Source organism: Phoxinus phoxinus, assembly GCF_949152265.1.
Source record: "Phoxinus phoxinus genome assembly, chromosome: 25".
Taxonomy (NCBI): Eukaryota; Metazoa; Chordata; class Actinopteri; order Cypriniformes; family Leuciscidae; genus Phoxinus; species Phoxinus phoxinus.
Window position 1 is genome coordinate 7044564 of NC_136900.1, and position 20185 is coordinate 7064748.

The 20185-nt window shown below is 38.0% G+C and overlaps 1 protein-coding gene across 3 annotated transcripts in view; it reads right to left on the minus strand.

Annotated features, from left to right (window-relative positions):
• spg11 (SPG11 vesicle trafficking associated, spatacsin) overlaps window positions 1-20185 on the minus strand; it is a 116211-nt gene that overhangs the window by 92296 nt on the left and 3730 nt on the right. For 2 of the 3 annotated variants that reach the window (XM_079604001.1, XM_079604000.1), the window contains 10 exons: window positions 19497-19634; window positions 18558-18964; window positions 16543-16688; window positions 15758-15890; window positions 14202-14357; window positions 7122-7300; window positions 3934-4110; window positions 3340-3411; window positions 3074-3201; window positions 1366-1541 (listed from right to left, as the gene is read on the minus strand). In XM_079604001.1, the coding sequence (XP_079460127.1) occupies window positions 1366-1541; window positions 3074-3201; window positions 3340-3411; window positions 3934-4110; window positions 7122-7300; window positions 14202-14357; window positions 15758-15890; window positions 16543-16688; window positions 18558-18964; window positions 19497-19634 (1712 nt within the window). The remainder of the gene's footprint in view (window positions 1-1365; window positions 1542-3073; window positions 3202-3339; window positions 3412-3933; window positions 4111-7121; window positions 7301-14201; window positions 14358-15757; window positions 15891-16542; window positions 16689-18557; window positions 18965-19496; window positions 19635-20185) is intronic. The other variant, XM_079604002.1, reaches the window with a different exon arrangement.

Genomic DNA, 20185 nt, shown 5'->3' on the forward strand with positions numbered 1-20185 from the left:
GTCTCAAACACACAATTACAATTTTCTCATTATCATTTTAAGTAGCCGATATGACAGACTTGCTGCACTGAACTGTATTTTCCTTTTTTTGAAGTGATTCCAATCATATTTAAAGAAATTCAAAACCATCATGTTGAACAGTGCACATCTGAAGTCTCTCAGCTGAAGGAAATAATACATTATTTATCAGCTATAATATACCGTATTTTCCGGACTATAAGTCACACTTTTTTCATAGTGTGGCTGGTCCTGCGAGTTATAGTCAGGTGTGACTTATATATCAAAATTAATTCATACTGACTGAGATGAACCAAGAGAAAGCATTACCGTCTACTACAGCCGCAAAGGGTGCTCTAGCTAGCGGAGTAGTTCAGAAGCGACACAGAGGAAGAATTCAATGGATTCAGTGTTGAGGAATGAGATCGGGAGCTTGGTGAACTTGCTTACCGGTAACTTGTTGGACTCGCTGGCTTATGTTAGTTTAGCCTATTCAGCCTCCGGTATATGTTCTTTATGCTATTGTGGAGCTGAATAACTGTTAATGTGTTACGCTAACACACCGGACACCTATTCAGCCTGTTGTTCTGTGTGCTGTTGTGGAGCTGAATAACTTGCCTTTAAATGTCTGTTCTTGGTCTTGGATTTTGTGAAATAAATTTCTAAATAAATGCAACTTATAGTCCAGTGCGACTTATATATGTTTTTTTCCTCTTCGTGACGCATTTTTGACTGATGCGACTTATAGTCCGGAAAATACGGTATCTGACAAATTTTCTTATCAGGGACGATAACATTAAATATGAACATATATCAGCCGATAATGATATGGTGGCCAATATATCGTCCATCCCTAATGCATATGAAATAAACAGTGCTTGCCCATGGATCTAATATACTGACACACACGCATTTCATTTCAGTTTACATTCATTTAACAATGTTTTCAAGGAAACTTGCCAAGATGGGCATTTTGATGTCATTTTGTGCGAATTAGAAGAATAAAAGAGAACTCAATTCAGTATTCAGCACACTTCAGATATGCACGCACAAAAAAAGTCTCTTATACGCGCGTCTTCTTGCGCTTGAATATTTAAATTAAATTGTCGGCAGATAGTCAGTATTGCCGATCCCTGCTGTATTATGTACAGATTTAATTTTGTTTTAGCTAGTATTATTTTACCTAGAGAAAAACAATGTATTATGCAAAAGATATTATATGGTTTATAATATCTGCCTGTTCCATGCTATAGCTGATGGTTTTAAATGTATTTGCTACATCAGTGCATCTCTACTAAGTATGTAATACTTTATTTTTACTTTTTGTACTTTATTGATTATAAAAGCGGTCAGGCGTGTTGAACTCACTGGACGGCTGCAGTCGGGACAGAAGGATGGCGTTCTGAGCGTCTCTGTCCCAGTATCTGACCCAGTCCAGACGCACGGGATCCAGTACAGACCCGGCAGCCGATGCCTCTGGTTCCTGCAGGATGTCCTGCAGAACTCTTCTGCTGTCGGGATCGGACCGGGTCATCTGCAGAACCCTGCACAGAAGACCCATATACACACACAACTCTCACTTAAAGGTGCACGGTGTAATATTTAGGAGGATCTGTTGACACACAGAAATGCAATATCAAATACATAACTATGTTTTCAGTGGTGTATAAACCCTTACATAATGAACCGTTATGTTTTTATTAGCTTAGAATGAACCATTATGTTTTTATTAGCTTAGAATGAGCATTATGTTTTTATTAGCTTAGAATGAGCATTTCTATCTACACACACCGTGGGTCCCCTTACATCGACATGTTTCTACGGTGGCCCTGAACGGACAAACACGTTTGGTCACAATGTTGTTCTTCATGCAAAGAAGCTAAAGCTAAAATCAGCGAATAAAACACTGACACAATGATGAACAGGTAACAATAATATTCACAGTAACATATCGTTATCCTGAATAATAAAGTAAAGATAATTTCTTAATTTTTCTTTGTAAAGAATCCTCATTGATTAACTGGCTACTCTCTGCTGTCTCAGAGACCGCTAATATTTACACAGTGCACCTTTAACTGTTAAAAAAGCTTGATTTGCTATATGCAAAATGTAACTTATTATTTCTTGAGGTGAAATATGACCTTGACATATTTTTGGACTGGCTTGTGAATAAAAGCTTGAGAAATTAATTCTTTATGTTTGTTGGGAATTAATTTCAACTTGCCTTTTAAATTATTCTCTAATTCTTTCTTACTTTTTCTTTTTACAGTGTTAAAAATAAGCAACTGAGGGTTAAATAAATGTAGGAAAGATAAACAAACCACAATTGAGTTTGCAAATAAACACATGAAAAAGGACCAATCGCAATCCAGTATGCAATCTCAGGATGATGTCATCGCTGTCAGATTTTAAATGCAGAACATTTTAACAAAACAAAAACAGGATGGAGTGAAGTTAATGCAAAATAATACAAAAAAGTAAAAAAAATAATAGACTCCTAAAAAAAGAATCAAATTTCCAATCCGCAAAAGGTAATTTATTACTTCTTGATTTGATTTTGAGGTGAAACATAACTTGACATGTTTTTGACAGGTTTGTGGTCTTACCAGAATAAAAGCTTGACAAATGAATGACATAAAAACTTTGTTTGTTGGAAATTAATTTTAACTTTTTACATTTTAAATTTTAATTAAATTTTCACATAAGTTCGAAGTCCAAAGTAGTCGATTGTCGAGTTCACGCGCATAGGTTTAGTTACCTATGATCACGCGCGTGAACTTGAAAATCGACTACTTTGGACTTCGACCGAAAACAGGATGTAAATGCAGGTATTTGCGCTGGCTGAAATAACATCATTTTTATTCATATCTTTATTGTATTGACAGCACTCCAAATTTACAAAAAAATGAGCTCAATGTTAAAATTGACCGGAGTTCTCCTTTAATAGGGAGTGGCCAGGCTCTCCATAGACGGGCTCTGGTACCGCCCACATCATTTCCTGTGTTATTGTCTCAATAAAAGTGTCAAATATGCCAGAAACAACATCTGAAAAAGAAACCCAGAGAGAAGCACTCGCCTGCTGCTGTCCAGCCGGCTGGAGCTTCTCGTCGCAGGAGTCAAACACAAGCTCTCGATCGTCTCGATGAACTCCACCTGCTCAAACTCTTCACGCGAGAGGTACTTCTGCTTCTGCAGCTCCTCAACCTGGGAACCACAGCACAAAAACAATAATAAATTACTAAACCAGCAACAAATTATCTCTAAAATTGCACTGACGTTTAAAAATACAATCCATCCAGTGGTTGAACCCTGAAAGGAGGATTATATATTGTTTATTCTCACCATGAAGGCCCTCAGATCCCGATCGGCAGTGAAAACACAGATGCTGTGAAGCTGCTCCTTCACATTAAAGCCCTAAAACACAGACAGACCGTCCTGCATTATATTACACGGCACAATCAAAGTCTGGGGGTCAGTAAGACGTATATATTTTTAAAGAAATCAATACTTTTATGTAGCAAAGGCGCATTAAATTGATTAAAACTGACAGTAAATTCATCAAAGAATCCTGACAAATAAAATGAGTCAGTTTCCACATAAATTATAATTGATAATAATCATAAATGTTTCTTGAGCAGCAAATCATCATATTATACTGATTTCTGAAGGATCATGTGACACTGAAGACTGGAGTAATGACGCTGAAAATTCAGCTTTGAACAAGAATGAATTACACTTTAACATATTCACATAGAAAACAGTTATTTTAAAATGTAATAATATTTGTAGTAATGTAATGTAATAATATAATAATTGTAACCAAATAAATGCAGTCTTGTTGAGCAGAACATTAAACAGTCTTTCCCGAGCCCAAACTTTTGAACAGCAGTGTACAGTATTTCAGCTGATTTTGTGTGTGTGTGTGTGTGTGTGTACCATGTTAGTCAGCAGTGTTTTAGCCTGCTTCAGGTCTCTGTGAGTGAGACAGGTAAAGGTGTGTCTCAATCCTGTCTTCCTGATGTCCTCCAGACTGCATTCAACAGAGCCGCGTCTGCGCAGAAAAGCCTGAGCATGTGGGATCCTTCTGCTCAATACAGCGCGCTGCACAACACCCTGAAACACACACACACACCAAAACTTGTTCTGGGGCCGGTTGCATAAACTATGCATAAAAGACTAGTCTTACAAGTTAGTCATCAATTTTTTACTTTTAAGACTGTTATATCTTTTTCAAGTTAGTTACATAAAAATATATATTGGTCTAATCTGATACCGCAAAGTAAGACTGATTAGCCCTAACTAACTGCTAGCTGTTCATACAAGTTCTTAAGACACAGTCTTAACATAATGGCTACTGTATGTTTATACAACTGGGCCCTGGTTCTCAAATCTGATCGGCTGAGAGCCTTTTTCCACGTTGATCTGATTGGTTACAAGGTAGTTTGTGGCGTCAGAAACACCAGCGATTTCAAACCGTGTTTTTGAGACTGTCTTTGGTTCACTGCAGTTTTAAGCAGAAAATACTCAGCAATGCTGTCGACTTATGAATTTACACATGGTTTGTGTTAAAGCAGATTAATAACACCACATAGAAACATAAACAACATTAAAAGCTGGATTTTCCACAGGGGGACTTTAAATAGTATAGTTCAGGAAATAATATTTTATTTTATATAATGAATATGCTGTATTTGGTATTGAGAACAGGTCTGTTAGTGATTGTGATTCTGACTTCAGTGAAAGTTGCATTATTACACCAATAGATGGCGGCAAAGACTGTCAGATCTGTATATCAGGTCAGCGGCGTGCTTGTTAGACCCTATACCGACTAAGCTGCTGAAAGAGATGCTTCCAGATGTCATAGATCCTCTTCTTAATATCATTAATTCATCTTTGTCTCTAGGATACGTACCAAAAACCTTTAAGCTAGCTATGATTAAACCGCTTGTTAAAAAACAGCAACTTGATCCTACAAAACTAGTCAATTACAGGCCGATCTCTAATCTGCCATTTCTGTCAAAGATATTAGAAAAAGCAGTATCCTCACAACTGTGTTCCTTTCTTGAAAGAAATGATATCTGCGAGGATTTTCAGTCCGGATTTAGACCGTACCATAGTACCGAGACAGCTCTCGTTAGAGTCACAAATGATTTGCTCTTATCATCCGATCGTGGTTGTATCTCTCTATTAGTATTACTGGATCTTAGTGCTGCATTTGACACCATTGACCACAACATCCTTTTAAATAGACTCGAACATTATGTTGGCATTAGTGGAATTGCACTAGCATGGTTTAAATCATACTTATCTGACCGTTATCAGTTTGTAGCAGTAAATGAAGAGATGTCTTATCAATCACAAGTTCAGTATGGCGTACCACAAGGCTCAGTACTAGGACCGCTGCTGTTCACTCTGTATATGCTACCATTAGGAGATATCATTAGGAAACATGGAATTAGCTTTCACTGTTATGCCGACGATACTCAGCTGTATATTTCTTCAAAACCTAACGAAACCTACCAATTCACAAAATTAACGGAATGCATAGCTGATATAAAAAATTGGATGACTAGTAATTTCCTACTACTAAACTCAGAAAAAACAGAGATTCTAATTATTGGACAAAAAACTTCCACACGTAATAACCTAGAGTACTGTCTAACACTTGATGGCTGCTCTGTTAAGTCTTCGTCGTCGGTTAGGAACCTGGGTGTGCTCTTTGATACCAATCTTTCATTTGAAAGTCATGTGTCTAGTATCTGTAAAACCGCTTTCTTCCATCTTAAAAATATATCTAAATTACGTCATATGCTCTCAATGAATAATGCAGAACAATTAGTTCATACGTTTATGACCTCAAGGCTAGATTATTGTAATGCTCTACTGGGTGGTTGCCCTGCACGCTTAATAAACAAACTACAGCTAGTTCAAAACGCAGCAGCTCGAGTTCTTACTAGAACCAGGAAGTATGACCATATTAGCCCCGTTCTGTCAACACTGCATTGGCTGCCTATTAAACATCGTATAAATTTTAAAATATTGCTGATCACTTACAAAGCACTAAATGGTTTAGCTCCGCAGTACTTGAGCGAGCTCTTAACTTATTATAGTCCTTCACGTCTACTGCGATCTCAAAATTCCGGCCAGTTAATTATACCTAGAATATCAAAATCGACTGCTGGCGGTAGATCCTTTTCCTACTTAGCACCAAAACTTTGGAACAGTCTTCCTACCATTGTCCGGGAAGCAGACACACTCTGTCAGTTCAAATCTAGACTAAAAACACATCTCTTCGACATAGCATACACATAACACATTATAGACTTATATAATTAGGCTGCATAGTTTAGAACAGCCGGGACCGGGAACACTTCCCGTAAATCCTGATGTACTTGGTACATCATAATAAGGATGGCGTCTACGCTAATATTAGTCTCTCTGTCTATCCCGAGGTTTACTGCTGTCCACCGGAACCAGGCCGTATCCAGATCTGATGAAGGACCAGCGCCAGGACACGACGACGACGCCGCTGACCTGAAGTGTCAACCAGTCTCTCCTCCTCTCCACTCCGACTTCAACCAACCGGAACTGGACAAATACTCTGATTCATTCTGAACTTCATACACTGTTCACTCATTGGCCAGAGGAGAACTGGCCCCCGACTGAGCCTGGGTTCTCCCAAGGTTTTTTTCTCCATTCTGTCACCTGATGGAGTTTTGGTTCCTTGCCGCTGTTGCCTTACCTTCTGGCTTGCTTAGTTGGGGACATTTAATATTCAACAATATTATAGATCTGCCTTAAAGGTGGATGATGATGAAATTGTTTTTTTTGTATTATTTTCATGTTATCACTGTGAAGCTGCTTTGATACAATCTGTATTGTAAAAAGCGCTATATAAATAAAGATGACTTGACTTGACTTGACTATCAATACAGAGCTCTGTATAACTTCCTGACATGCACGCAAAGAACAAAACTACAATGCGTGTGCATTTGTGTATACTCACCGACACATCACTCACTCACTCACTCGCTCGCTCGCTCGCTCGCTCACTCACTCACTCACTCATTCACTCACTCACTCACTCACTCACGGCTCGTGTCTCAAGTGTTTCGTTGACTGACCTCATCAGAGAGCGACTGCCACTCTGGGTCGGTGCCGGCGCTGGACGCTGGAGCTCGAGGACTCACACACACCGGTGTTTCACCTCTATCTGCCCACGGGAACTTCTTCATGAACCCGCGTAGATCAGAGATGTAGCCGTATAAAATCTGAACACACTCCTGCCGGTTCACGTCCAGCTCTACACACAACACACAGTGTTCGTTCAGATACGGTCAAATCAAATTCCAGGACTTTCAAGGACTTTTCAAGCACTACTGTTTTTGGTTTTCAAGGAATACAATGAAATATCTCATTTATCAAACAATATCTTTATTATCTTTCAAATTCTAAAAAAGGTATTCCAGGAATGCAATTTTAATATGATTTCAAAATCCTATTCAAGCCCATCATATGTAATCCCCTTAACCATTATAAGGATATGAATGATTTTCTCATTAAAACAGATTCTTTCCCCCATGAATATGTGATTGACAAATTTTATCACACACTACTTGGGAATATATGAGCAACATCATGCTAATAGCCATTTCAGCTCAAAATCTAAATCATACGAACTGCAGCATTAATTTTGCGTGAAAAGATTGTATTTGTTTTTTTTTCTACAAAATTAAACAATTTCATATGCATATGTGTACATGTATATTCAAGCACTTTTCAAGTAATTATTCATAAAAATGTCTGTTTTCAAGGGTTTTCCTTTAAGCACCTTGTACGAACATTCAAGATGGCTGCATGATGGATGCATGTCTTTCTGTCTGCTCTTTGTCTGTCCATTTTTAACCATTTTAACTTCTTTAAGTTAAGGATTTTTGGACACCTTTCACTAAAATATAGACAGTGCCTTCATTTAATCTTATCTAAGTTTTTGTGCCTATGGATATTATCCCCTGTTATTTTTGTGAGCTCTTGGCCTATTATTTGGTTTGAGGCCTAACTTCATGCTGCAGCCCAAGGATCTGCTGCAGTGTGGCTCGTCCTCAGCATAGATCTGTGACAGGGTTTCTTGAAACTGGATTTACAGCAAGATAACAACATCTATCTCCAGCTGCATTGTGGTTTGCTTCCAGCGCACACTAAAGCCTACGCTACCTGGCTACAGCTATTCTGAGAGGTTCTCGGCCTACTCCACCTGGTCTGAGGCCTACGCGGACCTGCTGCAGTGTGGCTTGTCTTCAGCCTGGATCTGTGGCAGGGGTTTTCGATTCAGGATTTATATCAAGATAACAGCACAGAGATCCATCTCTAGCTGCATTGTGGCTTGTTTCCAGCACACATTGAAGCCTGTGCTACCCTACTAAAGCTTCTGAATCATGCTTTTCTTTATAAAAAATCTACCGGTTCTCTGGATTTTGTCACTCGCCTTTTTGCTGCATGTACAGTATCAGGACCTCGGGCCTGCTGGTAAATGCACTCTGGGGTCTGCCACAGCATTTCACTGTCGGGGAACTTTGGACTTCTTTCTACAATCGAGAGATGTCACATCCTACTGGATTACTAAATCTGTTGGACTTTCTGCCACCCAGGTATTTCGAACCCTTCCATATTTTTCAATTATGTTGTTACAGGGGCTGTTTGACTCTAACTTGTTACTGGCCTTGCCCTTTGTAAAATACAAACAATGGCTTTGTTCTGGTGTTGCTCTTAGACGCATGTTAATTATTCTCATGTCATTTATCTCTGGTAATGTTCATCCAAATCCTGGGCCAGCTAACTCAGTTACTGCCCAGCTGTCATTTGGTGAATTTTGTGACCGTAAATCATTGGGTTTTTTACATGTAAATGTCTGCAGTCTGTTAAACTCTAAGCATTTTGATACTTTAAAAACATTGGTGCACACTGCTAATCCTGATGTTCTTGCTATCTCTGAATCCTGGCTTAAAAAAGGGAACACTGATCTTGACATCTTCATACCAGGCTATAATGTGTTTCGTCAGGACAGAGCTACCAGGGGTGGTGGTGTAGCTATGTATGTTAAGGCGAGACACTACAGGTGAATAGGGTACAATTTTAAAATAATAGATATCACCATGAAACTTCCCCAGGTGATTACTTACACAAGTTCATAAAAAAAATGTTTTACAAGTTTTTGAAATTTGTATGTTTATTATGCAAATTAGGCATTATCTCATTAAATATGCACAATTTTGCATATATTTTCGGTAGATAGATCAGAACATATGATAAAGCCAGGTGCAAAATTCTTTTTTCATTTTGATTACACACAAGATGAAAAAAGATGTTCAGAGGGATTGCAGGATATATGCTTTCATTACCTAGGAAATCAAAATATACTGTCCATAGCCTTAAAAAATCGATTTTCGTTATATATTTTTTTATTAAAATGTCACATAAATCAGGCCAGGAATGATTTATTAACAAATCCCTCTGAACATATCTTCATAATACTGCTAAGTGTATAACTGGAAAGTTTGGTGTACACCAGTGCTACATAGGCTGAGATGTTTATACTGGAGAATGACAAAAAACTCATTTTGAGAAAAAGGCATTTAAAGATTTGTAATGTAAAAAATCATACTTTTTTAGTGGAAACAACTATTTACTGACACAATATCTTATCAAATCATTAGCAACAACAATACAAACCACCTAAATCACATCAGAATTTATAAACACAGCATTTATGGCCTTCAACTGAGCAGAAAAACAGCCAAAAACACACATCTAAATGTCAGAGCGCGTCACGTGATGCATCTGAACCAATCACGTTGTCAGAAATTGACATCAGCCAATGAGATTTCGCTTTTACAGTTAAATGCCCATTATACTTTAACGATTGGTTGCTGATATTTGGATCCGACAGCATTGTAAAGGAGAGATAGCGCTTTCCAACGATGTGTGAGATTAAAGGAAGCAGAGAGAGATCGCGGAGCAGCGCGTTGATTTAGAACGCCAACTTTTGATGAATTTCTGAGAAATCTACAGACGCAAATAGACAAAGTGTAGTAAAATAAAGATCTACATGTGTATTTTGGACTTCTTTTCACCACAAGTCTGAAAGAAGACATGTTATTGAAGACAAATAGCCCAAAATCTCAAAATTGACCAGTGAAAAAAAAAACGATGTTTTTGCCTGCCGTGTCTTGCCTTAAAGATCATCTGCAATGTACTGTTGTTCTTTCTAAGTCAGTTCCTAAACAACTTGAACTACTGGTACTAAAGCTTAGGCTTTCAACTACTTTCTCTCTCTCTGTTGCTGTTTGCTATAGAGCACCTTCAGCTCCAGCTTCTGCACTTACAGCCTTTAGTCAATTCCTAGCTCCATACCTCTGAGTTTATCCTTATGGGTGATCTAAACTGGGATATGATCAATCCCCCAGATACAGTCTTGCAACAGTTTGATGCTCTAAACCTTACTCAAATTATATCTGAGCCCACCAGACCTAATCCTAAATCTCCATCATCATCCACTCTGATTGACCTCCTTTTGACTAACACCCCTTCTAATTATCAAGCTGGAGTTTTCAGTCAAATAAGTGATCACTGCGCTATTGCATGTATACGCTCTGGCCTCTCATTCAAAAGGCCCCCAGTAATTGTAACTAAACGCTCCCTGAAAAACCTTGACATGCAAGCTTTTCTCCTAGATGTTGCGGCTGTGTCCTGGGACAGAATTAATTTCTTCCCCTCCTTGGAAGAGGCATGGTCTTTTTTCAAAAACACTTTCAGTCTGATTATGTTTAAGCATGCCGCCCTGAAAAAAATTAGAATCAAAAACCGATATAGTCCCTGGTTTTCCAATGACCTGGCTGAGATTATTCATAGTAAAAATGCCCTCTGGAGAAAGGCCTGCTCCTCCCAATATCCAGTTGACTGGCTGGCCTTCCGTCAATGCAGAAATAAAGCAACACAGGCTATCAGAAATGCCAAAATCTCTCATTTTAAAGAGAAACTAACCACATGTGGCACTGATGCTAGGGCATTCTGGAAAACAGTCAAGGTAATGGAAAATAAAGTTGTTTCCCCCCATTTACCAAGTGCTATGTTATTTAATGACATTATCATTACTGAAAAATCTCAGATGGTCTCACTTCTAAACAATCACTTTATTAATGCAACACATACAGTTTCAATGTCAAACCCTAATCCAGTCTCAATGGACACTTCAGTTACAAACTCAGCAGATCCACAATTTTCTCCATCAAGCAACAGTGGCTTCTCCTTTACGCCTCTTTCCACCTCTGAAGTCCAGGATGAACTCACCAAGCTGAATACAAACAAATCGGCTGGCCTTGATCCCATATTTTTAAAAGCAGCAGCCTGCATTATCGCTGCTACCGTCACAAGACTATTTAACATGTCCCTACAGCTCTCTGAGTTCCCCACTGATTGGTAATCAGCCATAATTTTGCCCCTCTTCAAAGGGGGTTCTGAATCTGACCCAAATTGTTATCGCCCAATTTCCTTCCTACCATGCCTTGCCAAAGTTCTGGAGAAGCTCGTCCAAAAACAGTTAAATGATTTCCTGGATAAAAATCATACATTATTTGACATGCAATCTGGTTTTCGGACAGGACATGGGTGCATAACAGCCACCACAAAGGTCCTTGATGATGTAATTACAGCATTAGACAGTAAGCAGGCCTGTATTGCCACCTTTATAGACCTCACCAAGGCCTTTGACTCCGTCGACCATAGGATACTTTTACATAGACTTTCCAGTATTGGTCTGTCCACCTCTCTAGCTGTGATTGGTTTGACAGTTATCGCACCAACTGTGTCCAGCAATTGAAGGTTGAAAGAAAACATCATATCAGACCCACTTTTCATCTCTAAAGGTGTGCCTCAAAGCTCTATCCTGGGCCCAATCCTTTTTTCTATCTACATCAATGATATAGCCAGAGCTGCTGGCACCTCTCGGATTCACCTTTATGCAGATGATACCAGTTTGTACTCAGTTGGTTCCTCTCTCATTTCTGCGGCTGCCAGTCTTCAACTTAGCTTCACCTCCATAGAGCAGTTCTTTGACAATCTTCACCTCCGTATTAACACCAGTAAGACAAAATGTATCCTTTTTAGCCGAAAACCTGTTACCAAGACCTACAATCACCTGCATGAACGGTATGGCTCTGGAGTATGTCGAAACATATAAATACCTAGGCATCTGGTTGGATTCATCCCTGTCACTCATTACACACATCAATAACCTTCAAACTAAAGTCAAAGCAAGACTAGCCTTTCTTTTCCGCAATAAAGCTTCCTTTACTCATGCTACCAAATGCACCCTCGTTAAGATGACAGTACTGCCAATTTTGGACTATGGCGATATTATCTACAGAATGGCACCAAACACAGCCCTAACATTTTTTGCCACTAATGCACCCTTTCACACTCATCACTGTGACCTGTATAAACTGGTGGGCTGGTCCTCCCTTCATACCCGGCGGCTCCATCATTGGTTTTTCTTCATATACAAGACAATCCTGGGCAAGACACCTCTCTATCTGTCATCTCTTTTTCATGCTACTCATAACACCTATCACACAAGATCAAGTAATCTTATTACATTTAGTACCCCCCCCCTATTTCTACTACCTTTGGACGTAATGCTTTCCGCTTTGCAACAGTATATGACTGGAACATACTACAAAATACTCTGAAACTTACGTCTCTAATCCCAATCTCCACCTTTAAGCAGAACCTCCTAAACAACATAGTTGACTCTTGTTCCTGCTGATAATACTGAACCATATTTATACACAGGGGTGCACATAACTTTTTCAGTGAGTTACTCAGGTGAGGACCAGGAGATGGTGTTTGGTACACACCCCATATGTAGCGTGGCCACAGCTGTCAATCATGACATCACATTTCCATTTTTATAGCATAAAATAACTAACTAAAACCAAACTTATAAAATAAAAATAAACGAACACTTAAATTTACATCAGCGTGAAAAGAACGACCTAAAATGATAGAAAATTTTTTTATTTGAAGTGTTATTTGATTGTTCAGATATATGTATTTGTATAAATTAAATATAATGAATCCTTATTAAAGATATTAAAGAGCAGTGAATTTTCTCTTTTTATTTTGTTGTTTGATCAATATTAAGTGTACAGAAGGCATTAGGTTTATTACGCACTGTCACTTTAAGAGTGTGCAGATCCAATTGCACTGATGCACGGTATGTTCTGTAAAGACATAACCGACTGTGTTTACGTGAATACTCTCCAAAACGGACATTTAGACATAATGTTGTGTGTATTTGTCCATTCAGACGCGAAAGAGAGCTCGATTCAGTCCTTGCGCGCAGCGTCTATGTGCGGGGCTGCACGCTTCGGGTCGTGTGTGTGTGTGTGTGTGTGTGTTCGCACAGAAAAACATACCGAATAAAGCTGTCTTTCGCGTCGTCACTCTTATTCAGATCTATCCATATGTCTGCTCTTCTCTTTCTCCCAGACGTTTACATTTTTTAACGATTTGAGACATGCATGAAGCGCATGCCGACTCGGTAGATCAGCACGTTACAATTCAAATGTGCGCATCTTCCACAAACGCAAATCAGTTCTGACTGGATCACTTCCCCAATCGTCCCTCCCTTACATTTCCGTCTAGTTTTTATTCACATAGTGGTCGTCATTTAAAACAAGGTTTTTATTTAGTTATCGTCTTGTTTTCATCTGTGAAAAAATTTAATTAACACTGCCTAGGTTGCATTTTGGCGACAGTACGCAAAGGCGCGTAGTAACACAAGTGGCATTACGCATTCCTGATTTTTGTCGCGCATGCGTACCTGCGTACCAGTTATGTGCACCCCTGTTTATACACACATACTTAAGCACTATATTCTTTCTTTCTTTTTTTCCTCTCTCTTTGCTGTCTACTTTTTTCATTTTTTTATTTGCCTGTTCTATGTGTTATGTGAATTATTATGTACAGTATGTTTCTATTTATTCCTGTAGACTCTTGGCCAGGTCATGTTTGTAAATGAGAAGATGTTCTCAAACAGTTTACCTGGATAAATAAAGGTTAAATAAAAAAAATAAAAATGAACGCTGAACTCAGTTTCACGTCACAGAATAAGCGCTCACTTCTCTGAGATGGCATGTGTGTTTTACCGTGTGCGCTGGTGAGGAGGACTTTGGTTTGTGTATTGAGGAAGGTCAGCGTGATGCTCAGCAGTTGTTCACAGAACTGATGACTCTGGGCTTCTGTGTGTGTGTCCCGTATGGCAGAACGCAGGAGATCCAGCGCCGGACACAGAGCCTGAACATCTGAAACACACACACACACACACACGTTTACTTAGCTATCTAAACAGGGATATTCCATAGACAATGTTTTTTATACTGTACAAACTATATATATTATATTCCCTCACACTAACCCTACTCCTACACACTCACTCACTCACTCACTCACACACTGAATCTCTCACACACACTCACACACTCACTCACTCACTCTCACTCACTCACTGAATCTCTCACACACACTCACTCACTCACTCACTGAATCTCTCACACACACTCACTCACTCACTGAATCTCTCACACACACTCACTCACTCACTCACTCACTGAATCTCTCACACACACTCACTCACTCACTCACTGAATCTCTCACACACACTCACTCACTGAATCTCTCACACACACTCACTCACTCACTCACTGAATCTCTCACACACACTCACTCACTCACTCACTGAATCTCTCACACACACTCAATCACTCACTCACTCACTCACACTCACTCACTCACTCACTGAATCTCTCACACACACTCAATCACTCACTCACTCACTCACTCACTCACTCACTCACTCACTCACTCACTCTCACTCACTCACTCACTGAATCTCTCTCTCTCACTCACTCACTCACTCACTCACTCACTCACTCACTCACTCACTCACTCACTCACTCATAGACATAGTTTTTTATACTGTACAAACTATATATATTATATTCCCTCACACTAACCCTACTCCTACACACACACACTCACTCACTCACTCACTCACTCACTCACTCACTCACTCACTCACTCACTCACTCACTCACTCACTCACTGAGTGTCTCTAATGTCTAATGTCTCTTCTCACCATTAAAAGCCACGTCTCAAACACACAATTATGATGTTCTCATTATAATTTTAAGTAGCCGATATGACAGACTTGCTGCACATGTTGCACTGAACTGTATTTTCCTGTTTTGAAGTGATTCCAATCATATTTCAAGCAATTCAAAACCATCATGTGAACAGTGCACATCTGAAGTGTCTCAGCTGAAGGAAATAATACATTATTTATCAGTTTTAATATATCGGCCAAATTTTCTTATTGGACCGATAACGATAACATTAAAAATGAACATATATCGGTCGATACCGATATGGTGGCCGATATACAGTGGATTTCTAATTATATAATATTATTTTTATATATTATAAATATATCTGTCGTAAATGTAATGTTTTTCTTTTGCTTTTTAGTGATTGAAATATGATCCATTTCATATTTCATGAGATCCAATCACTGAGGTCATGAGCTAAAATAGAGGCCCATTAAAGACTCTGGCAGATCTGAGAGAACACTTCTTCAGAGGGTTTAATTGAGCAGTGGGTGGAGAAGGTGGTTAGGATCAGAAGATCTCATTAAAGTGTGTCTTACTCCTCAGCTGCGTTTGGGTCGAGCCGAGCGGCGTTTGATCGGGCAGAACAAACCCAGACGCGGGGCTCAGGATATTCTCCTTACTCTTCAGAAAGAAATCAACCGTATCCAGCTGATGGTTCTTGAGGCCGGCCTGAAATGAACATCATATTCACATATTCATATAGACTTACTGACATTTCAGACACAATGCAGACAAGTTTGAGGTTGTGTGAACCATGATTTAAAGGATTTTAGGCACTTTAAACCATAAAAACATCACAGCAGTTTCTTAAAGACCTATTATGCCCCTTTTACAGTCTTGATGTTGTTTTCAGGCTCTACTAGAACAGGTTTTCCTGCTTGAATGTTGATTATTTTCCTCATTCTCCATTGTTGCGGCTCCTCTCTTCCCAGTCTGTCAGTAACGCTCTCACTTCATGTCTCTATGAAGCCCCTCCTTCTGAAAAGCACACTGTGCTCTGATTGGTCGGCTGGAGCAGTGTGTTGTGATTGGTCGAGCGCTTCGAGTGTGTTTGGTAAATACCATAACTCAACCAGGCCCCGCCCCTTTATTCTGCATATTAATTATCATAATGAGGAATATTGTGACGTGTTCGTTCCCGGAAGAAACTCAAGACTACACTGAGTTCAGAAACACTTACACTGATATAGAGAAGAACTTATTCATGCTCAATTATGCAACACTACACACTAAAGAAAGATGAAGATAGCAGAATAGGTCCTCTTTAACGCCTTATTCTCTGAGTTTCATAAATAATATGGCATAGTTTTTGTGTGTGTACCTGCAGGGCATGTATGTGTATTGAACAGCGTCCCCAGGCGTTCAGATGGCAGAGCGAGTCGACTGTACCAGCGGTGCCAAAAACCATTAGCCGGTTCAACAGTTCCTCCTGCGTCACACAGAACAGAACCACCGACAGACCCGACGCTAAAACACACACACACACACGCTATCATTCAGTAACATGATATACACTCAATGTAACAGTCAGTGTACCATGGAGTATTTTTTGTAAGCACACAATCAAATCTTATTTATATACCAGCTGAATAACCAGTTCACATTAACCTAATCGTAAGCAAAGAATAAGTAAATATATAAAATGAAGAATTTATATTTTTAACTAAAATTAAGCCATATTAGTAATTTCCATGAATACTCTCAGATGATTTTAATTTTATTTTGTATTACAATACCAAAATGTGTCATACACAGATGTGAATAAGTATGGACACCCATGCTAAAGTTAAAGATAAAAAAATTATCTTTTGGAAATGGATCTTAATGCCTTAATTAAAGAAATGAGGAAAAATCCAACCTTTAAGGACACCAATTTTCTATGTAAATGAATGTACCGTAAATAAATAAATGTTTTTCCTTAAAATACAGGGTGTCTAAGCCTAGAGATTGGCATGGTTTTATCTCAGTTCGCCTAATAGCTGCTTTGATTTGCATTGAGAGATGATCTTATCAAAAAGTACCCCATGCCGATCTCTAGGTATGGTGAAGGGTGTGTGATGATGGGGGGCTATTTTAATTCCAAAGGCCAAGGGAACTTTATCAGGATCATAGTATCCTGGATCCATGAAGTAACTGGCCTTTAAAAATATAAATCTGCCGGCCTCTATGGGGATTTAACATAGGGGTGTCCTGAGTTATGCACCCTGTATTTTAAGGAAGACTTTTTTTTTTAAAATTCACAATACATTATTCATTCACAAAGAAAATTGGTGTCCTTAAAGGTTAGATTTTTCCTAATTTTTTAAATTAAGGCATTAAGATCAATTTCCAAAAGAAGATTTTTTATTCCTCTTTTTAGGCAACTTTAGCATGGGTGTGTTCACTTATTCACATCACTGTACATATTTAAAAGGCAGTACAAATAATATTACAATGCTTTAAAAATGCTTAAATAAATAAATGCATAAATAAATGTTTAAACTAATGCTTAAATAAATGAATAAATAAATGCTGAAAAAATTAAAAATATAAAATAATTATTATTATTTAAATTCTTAAATGCGTAAATTAACAAAAATTCTTTAATTGATAAATAAATGGCATAATAAATATTTACATAAATGCTTATGTTTAAATAAACGTTTAAATACTGTAAATGTTTAAACAAATGCTTAAATAAAAAAGCTTGAATAAAAAAAGAAAAGAAAAGAAAAATAATTATGGATAAATAAATGCTTAAATAAATACTTATGTTTAAATAAATGCTTAAATAAAAACGCTTGAATAAATGGTTAAATAAAGGCTAAAATAAATTATTATTTAAATAAATTCATGAATAAAAATGTGTATAATATACATGCAAAATGCTTTAATAAATAAATGAATGCCTAAATATTTATATAAATGCTTGTTTAAATAAATCTTTAAATAAATAAATTCTTAAGTGCATAAATGTTTAAATAAATGATGTTACGTCCAAGGACGTATTGTTATTCTCATGTGCATATGTCTAAGGTCATTGCTGTGTATTTTTGGGTATTGCTGCTTTTTGGGTCTCTAAATAAAGTGTTACAAAAATAAATGCTTACATAAACATATGCTTATAGCAATATGAATTTAAAAGAAATTCTGTCAGTTTAATGAGACTTTTTGGGAGAAAAATGTTTTGTTTAAAATTGATGGTCCTAAAATAGGCTTAATTTTCTTGAATTTTGCACTGATGTTCTAAAGAAACCGATGATCAACATTACAGCGAGTGCATTTAAAGTAAAAACTGGTAATATTTTGACACATGGCACAAGGTCAGAGGTCAGATAAGCAGATTACGTGTCTCACCCTTCAGTAACAGACACAGGTGTTCGTCATCTGATCTCTGGACGGGTACGGCAGGAGTGTCTGACCGCTGGTACGTGACGCTTTGACCCTCCAGATCCCAGAAGGCCAGAACCGTGTTTGCGTTCGCAGGAGAAACGAACGTAACCAGCGCGGAGAACTCGGACACGTTCAGGCCCGTCGGCGTGGCTCTCTCCGGCACGGTGAAACACGTCACAGCGCCCCCTGGCTTCACAGAGGACTGGGAGAGTTTAGCAGTGGCGGCCGCCCGACGGCACTCGATGTGTGTGAAGTCTCTGAACCAGGGGAACATGCGACCCGGGCGAACCGGGCCTTTACACCGACTATACAGCAGCGACAGACGCGACTCCCACGACCTGGACACATTTAAACGGCCCGGGAAATGAAGCCTAGAGTGAGAGTGTTGCATTATGGAGATGCATTATGTTGCACGCATAATGAATGTTGCATGCATAATAAAGAAAGAAGTCAGATTTATATGTGACCCTGGATCACAAACCCAGTCTCTAGTCGCACGGGTATATCTGTGGCAATATTCAACAATAGATTGTATGGGTCAAAATTATCCATTTTTCTTTTATGCCAAAACTCATTAGGATATTAAGTAAAGATCATGTTCCATGAAGATGTTTTCTAAATATCCTACAGTAAATATATAAAATATTTATTTTTGTGAGTGAATGCAGCACAATCGTGAACATAAATGCACAACTTTAAAGGAGATTTTCTCAATGTTTAGATTTTTTTGCACCATCAGATTCCAGATTTACAATAGTTGCATCTCGGGCAAATATTGTCCTATCCTAACAAACCACACATCAATGGAAAGCTTATTTATTCAGCTTCCAGATGATGTATACATCTCAATTTCAAGAAATTGACCCATGTGACTGGTTTTGTGGTCCAGGGTCACAATAGTACCTGTCTGTTTGAAAGGGTTTATCTAGTATGGTCAGGCTGTGGGCGGAGCTTGCGATGCTGTCCTGATCCCATGATTCATTGGGCCCGAGAAATGGCGGATTCGGGGCGGCCCGACAATATAAGTGATCTGGATACATCCTGAAATCCACACAAAAAACAATAGGGAATAGATCTGGAAATTGCAGTTTACTTCATGATATTTAATTGCAATGTTATATATAATGCATACACATATCCAAGATGCTTAATTTTACATTTTATACAGTACTGTATAATATTAATAGCAGTATTTAATATGCAGTTATGTAATATGCAAGTCGTATTTAGCTATTAAATACTGTTTTTAATATTACACCATATTTATATAAAAAAAATATATATAGTATTTATATAAAGTAAACAAATATATGAAATAAATAAATGTAATAATAATCATATCAGATGGGGAAAAACACAAAAAACAATAAGGAATAAATCTGGAATATATTTTGCAATATATTTAGCAGTTTACTTCATGATATTTAACAACAATGGAATATAATCATAATAATAATACATTAATATAAAGCATACCGCTAAAATTAAATGTAATTTTAAATATAAATAAAGTTTGGAATAGTAATTTTTAAAAATATTTATATATATATGATATGTTATATTATAGCATATCGTATCATATTGTTATGTTA